This window comes from Lampetra fluviatilis, chromosome 23 (genome assembly GCF_964198595.1).
Source record: "Lampetra fluviatilis chromosome 23, kcLamFluv1.1, whole genome shotgun sequence".
NCBI classification, from domain to species: Eukaryota; Metazoa; Chordata; class Hyperoartia; order Petromyzontiformes; family Petromyzontidae; genus Lampetra; species Lampetra fluviatilis.
The window spans coordinates 7,950,582-7,968,133 of NC_136297.1; the positions used below are offsets into that span (position 1 = coordinate 7,950,582).

The 17,552-nt window shown below is 45.6% G+C and overlaps 1 protein-coding gene across 10 annotated transcripts in view; it reads right to left on the reverse strand.

The window, feature by feature from the left end:
- UBN1 (ubinuclein 1) overlaps window positions 1-13,787 on the reverse strand; it is a 39,356-nt gene extending 25,569 nt beyond the window's left edge. For all 10 annotated transcript variants that reach the window (XM_078867024.1, XM_078867025.1, XM_078867031.1 and 7 more), the window contains exons 1-4: window positions 12,846-13,787; window positions 7,986-8,084; window positions 7,053-7,154; window positions 37-180 (exon numbers count right to left, since the gene is read on the reverse strand). In XM_078867024.1, the coding sequence (XP_078723150.1) occupies window positions 37-180; window positions 7,053-7,154; window positions 7,986-8,084; window positions 12,846-13,055 (555 nt within the window). In that variant the 5' untranslated portion in view covers window positions 13,056-13,787. The remainder of the gene's footprint in view (window positions 1-36; window positions 181-7,052; window positions 7,155-7,985; window positions 8,085-12,845) is intronic.
- Between the last annotated feature and the right edge of the window lie 3,765 nt (window positions 13,788-17,552).

A 17,552-nucleotide genomic window follows, 5' to 3' on the forward strand; every position in this document is an offset into this window, starting at 1 on the left:
AAAATAAGGAGCATCTTGAGAGGAAATCATCGGAACCTTTAGTGGCTTCTTGTGCTTGTCCAGGTTCGAAGAAGCATTGTCGTCCTCCGAATCCGACGCCGGCCGAAACTGCAGGGTTCCCGTGTTGATGTAAAAGCCGCCGTACTTGGTCGTAAGCGAGGCGGGCACCAACTCGTCGTACTGACGAAACAACAAAACTGTTAGGATCCGTCCCATCATGTAAATCGCGGTCGCGCTCAGACGGTGCTGCAGAGTAAAACTAGTGAGATACCGCCGCTCTAAGCGCTCAACGTTCGTGTAGTTATAGACTTGAGAGAAAATTATAACCGTAATTGCCGACAAGTTTTTTTCTCTTGTCATCACTGTTGTAAGACACCGACAAACACGTTTGTATCGGTTAAAATAATGCAAAGCCTAATACAAATAAATTCAAGGCAACAACATTACCACAAGATGCTTGGCAAGGAAGCAAACATCTTTCATCAGACCCAGGCATTTCCCAATAATAAGCCAACTCATATCCATCCATAACACGTCCTTAAATAAGAGAAAGTATATAACAGGTGACGTTTTGGTTAATGGCCCTTCTTCACAGCATATAGAGATGCCAGAGAGGTACAGTAATAAGTATTCCTGTTAAATAAAACAAAAATGTGCAAGTTGGCATTTGGGAACAGTTGAAAGTTTTGTCTTGTAACGCTACTTTGCGCTGACAGCATATTGATGTTAACTTGCACGATGCATCATATGCACGATCTCCCACATTGGTGAACATTCAGTGGGTGACAAGGCACGGCACACGCATAGCTCGAGTAACATTCTTCAGCTCATCTAAAGTAAGCACAAGTGAAGAAAAGAAATGAAAGTAAAATAAAATAAAAATCACGACGTTTCGGAGGCAACAGAAGTCTCCGTCATCAGGTGGGACCGTCACAGCCAGATTTGCTGAACGCTTAGAGCGGCGGTATCTCATTTGCTGCAAATCTGGCTGTGACGGTCCCACCTGATGACGGAGACTTGTGTTGCATTCGAAACGTCGTGATTTTTATTTTATTTTTTATTTTATTTTACTTTCATTAATTTTTATGTTTTACCTACGTGACTTTACCGAAAAAACCTAAGAATATGAATCCTTGCAGTCACGAAAGCTTCAAATCTAGAATGAAGAAAAGAATACGATCCCTACGAGTTCCAATTCCATTGCGTGATATAAAACAATTATGAAACCTAAAAGAGTTTACACTTACTGGAAGTGTTATTTTGATATTTATTTTAAAAATAAAGTAAATTTCCAAAACTTAACGATCAAACACACGGGAAAGTGCTGCCCATTTCTCTCTCGGATGACTCTTCTGCAAAACCCTGTTATGCAACATGGCATTGCTGTCCTACATATACCAGGGGGTGGGGGAAACCTACGGCCCGCAGGCTGACTTTGTTCATTCAGCCTGTGGGTCACATGACCCACTGTGGGGCCACAGGAAACCTAACTATTTGAAACGGCCTGCAAAACAATCTTTATCTGTTACGATTTAAAGCTTTCGTGGCTGCAGGGATTCATCTTCTTGTTCTTTCGGTAAAGTCACGTAGAAGGGAAATAATAAAATAATAAAACATAATAAAATCAAATTCTCACGACGTTTCGGCCACAACGCAAGCAGCCATCCTCAGGTGAAGAACAGGGCTGGAAAGACCGCGTCGGACGCCGTCTTTCCTGTTCTTCACCTGAGGACGGCTGCTTGCGTTGTGGCCGAAACGTCGTGAGAATTTTATTTTATTATGTTTTATTTTTTTATTATTTCCCTTCTACCAAAAAGATTAATCTTTATCTGTCACTACAATCATCTTAGCTGCATTAATAGGCGCACTAGAGGGGACTTTTCATCACGTTCAGTCACTCCTGTCACTGCATAGGCTTCTTACAGTGACGGAAATGGGTGTTAATGTGGTTGCCTGCCAAAGGCATTTTAAAGTCCTATTCGGCCCTCGGTAAGGGAAAGGTTCATTGAAAGACTGCAATCTGTTTGATGATGATAGGCACTCTGAATCCCAGCAAACAAGCAGGCACTGTTCTAAGAAGTACTTTCTCATTAGCATACAAAAGAATAAACCAATATCAGGTGCTTGGTCACTTGCTGTCGTCTTTTTGGAAATGCTTGGAGACAGAACACGGGCATAATCAGGACCAAAAAAAAGACCCTCCAATAGATGCATCTCGCTGATGTTCAGCTGCCTCTACAAAGGAATATCAAGGTACAGGTAACAATGTACTCATTCCAGCTACTGAGCAGTGAACACTGTTGCCAACAGTCAAAAAAGTCAAAAGTGATTTCCTGATCGAATGAGAATCGCAGCGGTGCTCATCTCCGGTTTACAGCGCCGAGCCAGGTGGGATTTCCAAATTTGTATGGTGGAGGTGAGTCTATCCATAGGACATCCCCGGTTGACTTCCCCACAGAATGAAACCTATCTTATTGACACCGGACGGATGATGGGCTGAGTATTATTATTATTATTATTATGCGTTGCAAGTTGTTCGCTCTACCGCTGAACCACCTGGCCACAGTTCACCCTTTCCCATTCCGAGACTGCAAGTTACAGGGTGGGTCCCGTTCACCACCGAATCTTGGAACACGCAAGCGGTTCAGTGATAATTTTATTTAGAGAGGTAGAGAGTCGTTGTTTTTAAAGACATTGTACTCACCATGGAGAACCATAGCGACATGACCGCACTCTATGATAGCTAACGCCAAACTGTGCCACACGCCATCCCGCATGACCTTGTGGAAGCCTTGGTACCGATAAAATTATTTTAGTTTTTCTTCCGGTTCTGTTCCAATGATGTACATGTACGCGTACATCATCGGAACGGAAATTGGAGAACTGATGTATACAACAGAACGGGAAAGGGTCAATACTGACCTTCCAACATCAACTCACTGCATTAGAACTGTGACCTACCATGCAAGGGGCGTTTTGTTAGAGCATGGCAATTCATTGGAAATGCTATTCGAGCCTCTGCAGGTTCTCAACTGAAAATCTCTTGACTAGCTAGTAAAGTAGATACACTGGCTCTAACACTGCCACGATTACTGCAAGTACAGGAAATCAAAATTGAAGTCTCCCCCCCACCACGATAAGATGTTTCGACTCAAAAATATTTGTTGAGGCACAATTGAATCGTGCATTGTTGTCCTGTGTACAGTGTAAGAACTGTGGTATATCAAAGCAATTGAAATCTTGTACACTCTTAACAATCTTATCACTGCTGTATTTGTTTGTCAAGACTAAATATTAAAACGCTGCTTCCATGTGACGTTCTTCGACTTGATACAAACAAGAAGCCAGAAACTAAGTTAATTACTCACTTTAAACCTGCTTTCCCTAGTCAGCCAATGACATTCTCAGATGCGTTCAACTCCCGCTCCAGGTGACACATCACCTACAAAAACACATACAAGGAAAAAGCTCCTGAAGGGGCATCTATACAGCCCCATTATAAAACGATGTGGGAACCGGCAGTGTACGCTGCTCCTTTAAGAAACATTATTTGATTGCCCATTTGACTACCACTTCATTGCACTGCCAAAATAAAGCGGTTCCAGGAAAAAAAACTATTATGGCTAAATATATGTCCTCAAACACAAAACCAGCTAAAATAATTGTTTTCAATTTGAATACAATTTTATTGGATATTTCTATCACTTATTTCTAACATGGGAAGGAAAAAAATGGTGCATTAAACTACCTATCTAGGGAAAACAAGATGTAACTTAAACCGAGATTAATAAGTCTAACATGTAAATTTTACTCCGAACTCATTTAACTCCTAACAGCATAAAAAAACCTCCCAAGACTGCGTCCACAAACACCATTTTCCAGTAAACGCCGATTTTTTTACGTGCCAAAATACCCAATATTTAATGCACGGTGAGATGACCGAAACATATTCCAAACATAGACCTGTCCCTCCCTACAATCCCAAGATAGCTCCATTGCACTTTTGAAATAACCCTTTAGATTAAATGCCTCTTCCATCACAAATCATGCTTGGAAAGTCACACAACCATCGGCAAGCAGTACAGGCTGACGAGACCCTCCAGCTGCTAAATCTGTTTTTGTATCTTCCACAAACAAACTATAAAATAGTTATGGACGAAAATACATTTCAAAATACCAGTAATGTAAAGCCACCAAGCTAACTTTGATACAACTATAATAGCGAGTAAGATATTGGCATTCGAAATATTTTGCTAGAGAAGGATACTGAATCTAAAATGGGCCCAAAGGGTGACCAACGTAGAAATAAGAAAAATATTGCACATAGAAGACGACATGATGGAGGCAGAGATGAGCATGAAACAATCGTTATTTGGAAATATATATGTAGGATGGACAACAGAAATATCACAAGTGTGTTGTTTGGAAAAATTTAAGGAAATTGATAAAGACCTAAAAAAATAATGGTTTGACAACATAAGAGGTTGGTGCCAAAAAGATGTGCACTACTTGAGCACATTGGACCAAGACAGAGGCAAGTATAAACTAATGACAATATGTAAAGTAGAAACCTAAGGGCTATCTGACTATGGATCGCGATGATGATGATGATAAAAGCTAGTGGTGTCGCTTGTAAAAGTTAGTGCCACCAAACCAGAGCAAGACATCACGGGACAATACATTTACTTGTTACACACAGCACTACCTCAAAAGATATGCAAACACCACTTTTCATACGTTGAAATCTCTATAGACAAACACCTCGGCTCTCGAAAACACTGCCCCATTTAGCTAGCATAATTCAGTCAGTGGCCAAGGATGAAATATTCAAGGTTCTGGTGCATACATTTAACTGCAGCTGAAAATGCGCACTCTAAAAATGACAGAGCGTCACGAACATTATGACATCTCTGATAACAATGGGAAGTGCAGTAAGCAAAGGAGATCAATGCTATTTGTTCCTCTACAGCACAAGAGACATACCTAAAACACCCAGAGTCAAAAGTCAATGGTAGGGAAATACTGAAAGGGAGATGTGGAATGATAAACACATCAATACAGATGTCATTAATACAGTAATAACAATATATCAAGTGCAAATTGACAGCTGTAGACAAATGTAATGTTGTACAGTTAATATTGTGCAATTAGCAATACATAATGCATGAGGATAAACCCATTCTATCTCCAAATTAAGCCTTCCGATTTTTCTTCTATGCATGCAGAAGTTTTATTTTCATATAAATACAGATCAGAATTGGACAGAGTCCATGCATGTGTATATACCCACACAAGCTTCTCTCAGTTATCGCATTAGTTCCTGGATCAATTAGACCTGTTCTATAAGAGGATAACAGATCAATATACTTTTAATTAACAAGGTAAGCACCCACTATTCTTGCATATGGTACATATGGAATAATGTGTTCAGGAGCGCAATTCCAATGTTGAGGTCTGCTAGCCACAATCAGGATTCAGGAAAGAGTTTGTGTTGTTTTGCTATTCCTCGGTTGAAGCAGCGCATATAATATGGTATATAGTTTGGGTTGCTAGGTCTTAATCCAACTGTGGCTTGTCTTTTATTTTCCATTTATGAAGGAAATGTCCGAATCGGCCTGTTGGCATTCTGATTCGGTTGATGGTGCACCAGTGGCTTTGAGGAGAAACGTCAAAGCCACGAGATGCGATGTTGAGATGTGTGCGTCTCAAATGAGGTGTTTGTTCCGGATGTCCGTATTGTTCCACTCTTTGTTCGCCAGCGTTCGCACCCCACAAAAATTGTCTCCAAGGGAGAGCCTGCATTATTGGATAGATGGGTGCAATTTGGCATGGAGAGCTGTGGATAATATGCAAACTTGGGTTCGGGCAATGGCAACGATGCACTGATAAATGTAAGTGGTGGCGGGTTTTTAAACATGGATAGAAGACACCAAGCTCCTGCAATTCCCTGCAGAATTTACCAGACTGGCTGTGGGATTCAAAACCAGCAGCGCTGCGCAAATTGGATAACCCCCGCTGGCAAAGGCTGCTAACCACAGGGGCATTTGGGTACCCCAGCAACCCATCCACACCCCCCTCACACACCCTGCAAATGTCTACACCTTCACCACAATTGGAAAACAACCTTCTACACACCGAGGCACCAAGTGGGAGAGGAGAAACTGATCGTTTTGAATATGCTCAAGTTACTAGATGAGCATGCCTATATATAGCACTCCAGATAAAGGTTATGGGATCAGTAATTACCATACAATGTTGACACTTGGGTGAGTACAATTGATTTTTGGGGGTACGATGCAACATTGGCCACCTTGAAGTCGTGACTAGTCTCCATAAACGCGGTACAATAACCGATGTGGCATGCATGAACGCTTCATGCGAAATTAAAAACAAAAAGTAACCTCAAATAAAACCCTATTATGGATTGTGAATGCGCTCTAATGCTCCCAGCAGTCAGTTCCTTAAGACTCCTCTGAGGGCAAAAATCATTCCTGCTTTTATCAGAAACCCAAAGCAGGTGGCAGAAGTGGTAATATTCCAAACGTCAATGCATATTCTACTTTCCAGCTGGTATGATTGTCGACTGTCCTCCACGCACACACTAAAACAAATGGGACACATTTCCATAAGGTTAATTATTTCTTTACGGACCCATTTGACCAGGTTTGCCTGACTCAAGTGTTGTAAACAGAGCACTGGCAAAGTATTACCGTTATAAAGTGATGTTAAATGGCACCTGATGTATCACAGACTCAGCTTCACCATAAGAATAATTGTAAATACCCTTTAAAAACATTGGCATCTCAAGGTGGCACGGTCCAGTGTGCAAAGAAAATTAAGAATGCTCCTGAAACCCAAACAACAAACGCAGTAGTAATTGTTGAAACATTACGCAACTGATAAATTGCTGCAACAACTTGTTATCAGATTTTGTCTCCGTCCAGGAAAATTTAATAGTTTTAGAATTTCCTCACAAAGTGTAAGAAAACAAATAACTTAGCACACAAACAGAGAAATGTCAGCAGCACACACCGCCGGACAAGTTTACTTACTGCCTCCGAGTTGTCAATAAAGGAATCCGTTTCATCGTAACCATAGCCAATGTCGACCAGATCCTGAACTCGATCTCTCCGAAGCTTTTGCTTTGAAGTAGACTGTAATCAATACCACACACGGCACAGGAATACATGGGAAGAAAGTTAAAGTGGCAATCATTTTTTTCCAAAAGCAGCCTGAACAATACATTTCCCGCATAACTACACTTAAGAACGAGATTTTGCTAACCAATGTGGTGCGGTCTCCAACAACTTTGTTCCGTGGATATGCGGATATAAGTCATCATATTTCACTTCTGCCTTAATTTGAGTATTTATTCATTTGAAATTTTATTAATATTTAGCAATGATAATTTGAACGTATGCAATGATACACCCTGAACCGCTTTCATAAACTCAAGATTGGAAGTCGTGATTCAAGAATCGATTTTTTTTTGCATCTCATTTTAAAGATATTACAAAAAGTACCGAGGAGTATTTCCATTATCTGTCTTGTTCATTTTGTAAGCTTCAAGTAAACCTGCTGCATAAGTGTAAAGAGATATCGTCATCTCACATGGCCCTGTGATGTAACAATCCACTTAACACCTGCACACGATCCAGTTTCATCGCTGGGGACTTATCCGTAAACTGTATTCGATGTCATATGGTTAATGCCACAGTTAAGTCATTCAGTTTCGTCAGTGCTATCTATACATAGGCTCTGTGTGGTTGTGATACAGGAGCCCATTTAAATCATTGTTTCTGTGCCAGGCTTAAAAATATATATCAGTAGGTCAAAATATAAAAAGCGGATAAACTTATACAGCAGTGAGTGAAATAGATTCATAAACATTTATAAAATTTGCACTAAAATGTTCCAATATTCACGTGGCTTGAGGTGCAAAGCTGTCAGAAGATACACAGGCAGAATCTTGATACTGAACGTACGTATTTCTCTTCAAACTTTTTGGCCAGGGCTTCAACTTCCTTCCGTTCTCTCTCCTCTTCGTTAAAAGGGTCGTCGTTATTTTTCTTTGGTGTTTTACCCTGATGAACAAAAACAACAAAACGTGGTTAATTTACAATGAACTGATCATTGCCAATATATTGTAAAAATGATCCGAGGATGACAACAAGCATTTATTACGTTACATTTTATTTCATAAAAGTTTTATATAAGTTTTGTGGTGCAGGAGGGGGGGGCAACGGTGATGGAGTGGTTAGAGCATTGCGATAAGAAATTGGTGAGCCAAGTTCGATTCAAGGCAATGGCTAACATCAGAAGCAAGTACTATCTGAACTATCCATTGGCTCCGCATGACCAACCTGCACTACCGACCAACTTGGCAAAGTATGGTCAAACAAACCCCATGACATGGGGAGGTCTTCATCCAGCAGTGGAGTGACAATTGACTGTAAATTATTGTTCTTGGGTTGTACGACACATTTTTGAAATTGCATTGCAATAATGAAACCCCTTTTCATTAATATTAATTTACAGAATAATGTACCCTATACATTTTAATTCATCTAGTTGCATTCCAATGTTGCTCTCAGCATCATGTCATGAGACAAATATTCCATTTGGAAATCTCACCAAGAGCGATTCAATTAATTTCCATTGTGCAGGGCTGTGATTCTAACAATTCTTTGTTGACTCGTTTTAGTCTTATTTTAACCATTTCAAAGTTTCCTGTGTCATTTGTACACTACTAGGATATTAATTGTACGCATTAACCATAAATCATCCAATTCTTAAACGCACAATTCAATGTGTATATCATAGCTCAAAAATCACTTTTAGTCCATAAAACTGTGCATAGTTTACATACTTAACAACACTTGCATGATTTACGTCATCTAGTCTTTAAAACAATATATGCATACCCATTAAAAGACTACAAAAGTTTTGGATTGACAGGTAATGAAAAATACTCAGCCAAACCGCAATGAACGCTGGTAAGTTGACAGACCATACGAACATGGCAACACGCAGCAACTTTCCTTTTGCGTTTCATGTTTCAAGCAACAAACACTCAAAAACGTGCCAGGGCACATCCATATAAATTCTGCGCTCTTAGCAAACGGCAAAGTAAATATCTTCACACGACGTTATTGCACCTCCGATTAGCAGTCGGCTACGTATGGTGCGAAAGAAGTTCAACATAGCTTCATATAAACCAATGTGTGACAATGCATCAATTTCACGGCAAAAACTAAAACACACGAGTCTGATTGCAACAGAAGACCTGGAGAGAACGAATAGGGATAATGCAATTTTGGAATTGAATTTCAGACATTACCATTTACAACAACACGTTGGCTCGCCTTTGGAAGACAGCTGTGTACACTTAAGGTTGACAAGGGTACTCAATGTCCACCCTTCCAGTGAATTACGTGACACATGGCCAGATCATAATGCCAGCTATGTAAAAAAGCCTCCCCCCACCCCAGGTGTGTTTATCCCTTTTAAAATAAACATGGCCTCTCAAATGTTTAGAAAAGTCATGGAATATGCACACATCAAATTGTCAGCAACCTGCAAATCCTTCCAAAGCCTCCTTTGCAAAATAGACACTGGCCCCTTAACATTACACCAAGCATTGGCCAAGCAACTCATTGCAACAAAACCTCCTTTAAAACTCATAAGACTAATTGAAGCATTGCTGGTTTACTCTATTCTTAACTCAACACCAGCAGAGATCTGTGCAGAAGAATCCATTGTTGTACTGCACTTACATGCTCTAACGTCTATTTGCCCCTGGCTTCAGCAACCCACACGAAGCCGCATGGCCACGGAGGCCGTCATCCAGCAGTGGATTGACAGAGTGATATAACATGTACCAGATCTGAACGGGCTGTCACAAGGTCATAAAGGTCATGTAAATACTGTACGAAAACGTGCTGAGCAATAAGCGATTCAGTGAAAACGCAAACAGTTACGGTACAATATAAGTTGCATATATGCACACTCGCGGGGGGGGGGGGGGCGCAAGGCCAGGTATGATTATATCTGAAGCAGTGCGCTTGCAACAAGACGTTGCCATTCGCCTTCCCTCCAACCAGTGCAATGCAACGATGAATTGTGCTCATTTAAGGTGTACCTGCATACGCCACAACCTCGTGCAATGTCAAAACAACTCGATTAGGAACTAGGATTTGCTTCCAAAGGTACCAACCCCTCTACCAACAAGGGGAGCCGGTAACTTGCACACGTGCAACATTACCCCTCTAAGTCACAGACCCTGCGCCATCAAGCCACACGTTTGTCTCCCTCCCTCCCGACTCTTGGCTCAAGCCAAGAGCCATAGCCGGGGGGACATCCATGACAAGATGTCGGCAGCAAGGGGACTGCTCTGGGGTTTGGCACCGGTTCCCCTCCCAAAGGGCCTCCCCTCCACCACGCTCCTCCCTCGGCGGGGACAGGCACAGAGCCTACCCCACCTTACATCACGTTACGTTCCGCCGGGTACGAAAACTAGAAGACCACACACACACACCTTCCCTCGCAGAAACCCCTTCGCCAAAGCCCCTCGGCCATCCCCCCGCATCATTGTCAATGGGTAAGTGACATTGGTGCTGCAGCACGACGGTGCATGCGGTTTGGGTGGCTTTGGAAAGCGGCGAACGTACGAGTGATGTGGTCGGGTGGGGTAGATGAGTGATGCGTGTGGGTGGGTGGATGAGTGGGTGGGCGAGGGTGTGTGGAGGGGGGTGCACAGGTCCACAATGCAGTAGCACCACCCACTAACTGCACATCATCACGGCTGGGCGGGCTATCGTAATATAATGCAAGAGGTGCATAATGGCTTAACCGCCTGCAAGCCACCCTGGGCACGACGTAAAGCAATGTATCGCAATCCCATTGTTACCACACAGCAGTGCAACCTTGACGTTCAGGGCCGGCCCGAGGCATAAGCGAACTAAGCGGCTGCTTGGGGCCCCCTGGCCACCTTCTAGCACAGATGAGTCTGCGTGGTGGGAGGGGGGCCCCCAAATCAAATTCTGCTTAGGGCCCCCAAGAGGCTCGGGCCGGCACTGTTGACGTTGCTTTGAACGCGAACGAGTAAATATGCAACGCTTTTTTGAGAAATGATCGCTCCTATCCGATTGCGCGACACGTTCAGTTCACTTTAAGTGGACACCGCCCCCCCCGCCGCCACACACATTTCGACGCTCTTCCGCAAGTCCTACACGGTGAATTAGTCGCGTGCTGCCATTCCACACCCTGACATTTGGCACGTAAGCCAGGTCTCCCATCGCAATGGCACGAAAGCCAGGTCTCCCATCGTTGCGGCACGTAAGCACACTAAAGGAGCCCCCCCCCCCACACAAGGCAGCCGGCACCACCGATATGTGCATGTTAAAACTCTCTTGTAGGCAAACACCACACACACGGCAAGCAAGTAGCAGCGGCTGCCGTCATCATCATCACGAATGCAGGCCCGCAATGCTCGTTGTCTTTTGAAACACGCAAGGTAGCCCAATGCAATGCCACTTTTGTGCGTGACCTTAAAGAACAAGGGGGGCACACACCATCCCAGGATCCTCCATTACGAGGCACTCACTCCCAACTGTGTTCCCGTCGTTCCCAGACGGCAGCTAATTACGCTGCCAAGCCATTGTCAACAACAGCAGCGAAACATTACAGTGCGATTCCATGTACAGTGTACGGGGCAGCGGGATTTAATTGGTAATCGAACTCGGGGAGAACCTGCGGCGCCGCGAATTGGGCTCCGCTTCCAACAGCACCCAGATACCTCCATCGTTACCATCATGGTCACCATCCCCTAACCCCCAACAGGGCACAGGGCATGGTGGGATAGGCTGACACGGAGGCAAATATACAAATGGAAGACCAGAAAAAACGTACGGACGGAGCAGAGTAGTAGCAGCGAGACAGGCCATCCGTACAGGTACACAGGTCAGGTGTTGGGATGTGGGGACACTTGCAGGAACAGCTGGACAAGCATACGGAAAATGTCAGGCAGAGAGAGGGCCCGAGAGCGGCAAAGGGTCAGAAAAAAACCGGAGGGACATATGGACAAGTTGACAGCCAGAATGGTAGTCAAGAGGGACAGACATATGACAGTGGAACAGATATATTGAGCGATCGGGCAGAGGGTTAGACATAAGTGACAACAGGATAGAGGACCAGACATGCTGTACTGTCAGCCAGACAACCTCCAAGAGACAACTCTCCATGCACCACCACGGCCCATTGTCTAGGCCCCTAATGTTTCCCCTCGCAAGACATGACCACCCTTCATGTACAAACCATCACGCATGTCGTCTCCTCTCCATTCTTTACACCACGACCCACATCTCCTGTCCCCTCGCGTCTCTCTTGGGTGGACTACCACGACCATGACCCACACCGTTTCCTCTATACCCCCCCACCCCACCATGTCTCCTCTACCTGCTCCATGCAACACCACGTCGTCTACTCTAACCTCCATTCACCACAACCATGTGGTCTCCTCTTCCCTTTTAACCTCCATTCACCACAACCATGTCGTCTCCTCTTTCCTTTTCGTTACTCCTCCATGCACCACGACCACAACGTGATGTATCATCTCCCCAATAAACTACCACCACCACAATCCATGTCCCCGGCACCACCACCACCCATCTCCCCGGCACCACCACCACCCATGTCACCACCACCACCTCGCCATGTCCCCGGCACCACCACCACCACAACCCATGTCCCCGGCACCACCACCCATGTCACCACCACCACCTCGCCATGTCCCCGGCACCACCACCACAACCCATGTCACCACCACCACCTCGCCATGTCCTCACCGCGGCGGCTCTCAGCAGCAGCTCGGGGTAATAGAACTCGGGGCACGCCTCGTCCGTCGACTCGCCCAGCGTGAGCACGAAGCGCTGAGCCGTCGTCGCCTTGGCCGCCGCCGCCTTGCCCGCCTTGGCACCCGCGTCCCCCTCGGCCTTCTTGTCCGCCACGAAGGGGCCCGAGACCGTGGACAGTGTGGCCCTACGCGGCTCGGCCATTGGACGCAGCCGCCGGGCGGGGGGGGGTCCCCAAGGGCGGTGAGGAAGAAGATGAAGGCGAGGATGAGGGAAGAGGGACGAGGGCGATGATGAATGTGAAGCTGCGGCTGATGTCGAGGGAATCTAACGCGAGACAATGCCGAGGGTGAGGACGAGACCGGCGTTTCACGGCAGTGCAGGAGCCGGATTGCGTTGACACCTACGGCTGGTTTGTGCGGCCGGATCGCACACGAGGCTGATGCTGATTGATAGGCGGGGGGGGGGTAATGGAGGCGGAGATGAGTGTGAGGACGACGACGATGATGATGGTGTTGATGATGGTACGGAGATGCTACGGGACGACGTGACCGATGGAGTGCAGGAGAGGCCGACTACAAGGACGCCGAGGCCCCACTACTGTGGAGGAGTCGAGGCCGGTGCTGCTGCTGCTGCGGTTACTCGGGGCGGCTGCTGCTGCGGCTGCTGTCGGCAGCGGCGCTGATGGTGGTGATGGTGGTTGTGATGGTACAGGCGGCGGTGGTTGTCGTTTGTTCTTTGGCTCGGCTTGCGGTGCGGCGTGTTCCCGCTGGGTGTTGGCGAGCCGTAACCTTGTTGTTGTTGTCTAATAGTTGTTGTTGATGGAGTGAGAGTCTCTCTCTCGGTCGCCGCCGCCGCCGCCCGCTAAGCGCTCTCCGCCATTTTGAATCGGGGTTCGCGCGCCCGTGCGCTCTGCCCCGCGCGGTGCATTGTGGAGACGGGGGGGGGGCGGAGGGTGAGGGGAGGGGGGAGGGATTGTGAGGGGTGAGGGGAGGGGGGAAGCAAGGGGGGTGAGGGGAGGGGGGAAGTAAGGGGGGGTGAGGGGAGGGGGAAAGGGGGGGATGAGAGGAGGGGGGAATAGGGGCGGACAGTGGTGAGGGGAGGATTAAGGGGAGGGGTGATGAGGGGGAAGATTGTGAGGGGAGGGGGGAATAGTGGTGAGGGGAGGGGGTGAGGGGGGATAGTAGCGAGGGGAGGGGGTGATGGGGTTAGTGGTGAGGGGAGGGGGTGAGGGGGGGTAGTGGTGAGGGGAGGGGGTGAGGGGGGATAGTGGTGAGGGGAGGGGGTGAGGGGGGATAGTAGTGAGGGGAGGAGGTGAGGGGGGATAGTGGTAAGGGGAGGGGGTGAGGGGGTTAGTGGTGAGGGGAGGGGGTGAGGGGGGATAGTGGTGAGGGGAGGGGGTGAGGGGGGATAGTGGTGAGGGGAGGGGGTGAGGGGGGATAGTAGTGAGGGGAGGGGTGAGAGGGTAATGGGCGTAATTATTGGTGAGAGAAGGAGAATGAGGGGATGAAGGGGGGGGCGTGAGCTTTAGGGGGGCGATGGTGAGTAGAAAGGAGGGCGGAGGGAGGGAGGAATGCGGAGATAAGGGGGGGTAGTGGTGAGGGGGTGAGGGGAGGGGTGAGGGGAGGGGGGAAAGGTGCGGGAGGACGGGAGGGCGGGGAGGGGTCAGGGGGGGGGGAAGTGTCGAGGAGTGACACGAGGAGGAGGGAGGAGGACATCTTACAACGGCGGGGCTGAGCGTGGCGATGTGGACACGGGGAGAAAGCTCGGGGTGTCAGGAGGATGGACGAGCGAGTTCCGATGGGGATGGTGGATAAAGGATTTTGCAAGGAGGGAGCCCGATGATGATGATGGGGAGGGGCAGCAGAGAAGGGCCTGGTGGGAATCAGCAATGGAGAAGCGTGGCCGTCTACGATTCACGTAATGGCTGCAATTATCATTACGTTCATCACCCCACCCCACCCCAATGGTCAAAGCAGAGTCGTCCAACATCATAATACAATCAAGAGCCGACGTTCAAAGTCAAGTGACCCCCTCCCCCCCCGTGATGCACGAATCACAAACGCCGCTTCATCGGTCCTGAACCACCATCCGCGAATGCAATAATAACATCGACTTGGACAGAGTGAAATGTATAAACAACAGCAGCGGTATACCCAGTGTTCAACTTTATCGTTGACTCTGCCACGTTCCGACGACCGTGCAACGATTTGCGGCAATCCCCACGGTCCAAGTCGCCTCCTGCCACGAGGTGGCGCTCGCCAAACGCACGTGGAGACGTGACCCACTGACATCGATATCACGCGTAAAGTTGCCTTTCGAGAACAATATTCATGGTAAATGTGTGGGGGGTTTTTTGGTGGGGGGGGGGGGTTAGATTGCTTAAATATAAATGTGTATTCTTTGGGTCTGTCGGTAAAGTCACGCAGATAGGTTCAAATTATTTTGTATTAATAAAACATAATTGTAACCTATTTTTTATTAATAAAAAAATAATTTGAACCTATCTACGCAACTTTTGATTATTTTTATTAACTAATAAAACATAATTAGAACCTATTATTGTTTCTTAATTAATACAAAATAATGTGAACCTATCTGCGTCACTTTTGATTATTTTTTTTATTAATTAATAAAACACAATTTGAACATATCTACGTGACTTTACCGAAAGACCCAAATAATATTAATTCCTGCAGTCACGAAAGCTTTAAGTCAAGAAATATAAATGTGTGTCGTGACCAACCATCGCTCCACACGGCCAGTAATGTTTGTCACTTAGACATAAACCTTTAAAACAGTCTGCATCAGCAGCAGGCCATGCTTTCCCACAAGATGACGGACGCTTGTGTTGCGCCCGAAACGTCGTGATTTAATTTAGTTTTCATTTATTTTATTACATTTTTTACCTACGTGACATCACCAAAAAAAACAAAGAGTATGAATCCTTGCAGTCACGAAAGCTTCAAATGTAGAATTTCAGTCCACCAGTGCGTTGGGACAGTAAATCCACAACATTTACAAATTGAGTACGACGTTTCGCTGGTAATTACAGCCAGAATCAGGCGATTTGCCAAATTTACTCTCCAACACACGTTTTTTTGTTTACCTGATATACCTTACTGGCTGCGTCGGGTGGTAGGAGGGTTACGACACATTTATACTTACGTGATCTAACCCAAATAACCTTTATTATGAAGACATTGATATGTCTCTGTTCATTGATCATCTTTCTGTATACAATACAATTTATCATCTTTTCTGCATCATTGACCATGTGCTGTGAAGGGCCCGAAACGTCACCTATTCATGTTTAGATTTTACTTTTAAGGTGCCAGTGTTACTGACGAACGTGTTAAGTTTATTGGTTGTTGCTATGAAGGACAAATTGCACAAAACGTTGACTTATATTCCTTTTTATGGATTGGGGCCGTTAACATTTACAAATGTTTATTTTTTTTAATGTATATAAACCCAGCAGTTTTTTTTTATTACTAAGAGCTCAGATTTTGGAAGCACACGAGTTAGTTGCTATTGCTAAATATAAAGACTGCAAAGAAACACGCGATGGCATTTATGGACTTCCACTCCCAATGTATACTATGCATAGGAGACAACTCTTGTACGAATACAACTATGCATGGCCTGGTCTTGTCTGTCACAAAAATACTCGAGGCTCCCCAAATTACTTTGCCGGGAAATGGTGGCATTGCATGTGGCCTATCATCATGTTGTTTACATCGTTTATTGTGAAAATTCGGTCACAGTTCCTATGACCACTGTTTCATTGCTTTTATGGCTTTATTTTGGTGATTTTCGAAAAGTTTTTTGGTTTGGCCATGTTTGTTTGTTGTAGTACAGAGTTAGACTGATGGCCTTAATCTAAGTTGTCTTGTGGTTGTTGTTGTTTGACTTACATCCCACTGGGATATTTGCACAGGGTTGGTGTACGGTGATTTTTCTGCAATATTTTGCTGTCTTTTCTTGGATTTTCTGTTTGCACATAGTCACTTTAAGATGTTTTCTTGTTCATGTTTTTGTTTTTTGTTTGTTGCGGTTGCACCCGATTCAAGAGCCGAATGGCTTACAGGGCTATACCAATAAATTAACTTTGAACTTTGATCTAAGACTGTTAAGGTGAGGATTGGTGAATCACAAAAAATGTGAACTTCCTTTCCATGGGCGTCGAGTTGCCATACCCCGGCTTTCCAGAAAGCGGTACGGCAAATGTGCACTTCCATCGGTCACGTCTGTGTGAGATTGAGTGTTGCTCCCTCGTACACGTGTTTGTCCAGGTGCTCCAGCTTCAACGTGTAAATAAGTCATCAATTTGCTGAAAACATCTTAACATATTAGAGAACCACAAAACATGGGGTAATTGTCCGTGGCGTTTCACCACTTGGACGTCGTCTTCCCGCTTGTCTGTAGTTCGTCATGCCCGAGTCATTTTCTCTTCGGGTGAGCAAATAATGTGCAGCGTGTTATAAGTTCAAATCATTCGTAAACTCGCATTCAGGAAATGGCGACACGGGGACATGGAGATACAAGGGCTTGGGGCAGAATGCCACATGGGGTCTCTTTAGTCATTAGCGACAAAAAACAGGAACATTGTACGGCCCTCTTTTATGTAATTTGAAGTATCCTTTCCGATATCTGCGTGGAGCAGTGCAACCCTTCGTGTTGTAGAACGGAAGCAGAGAT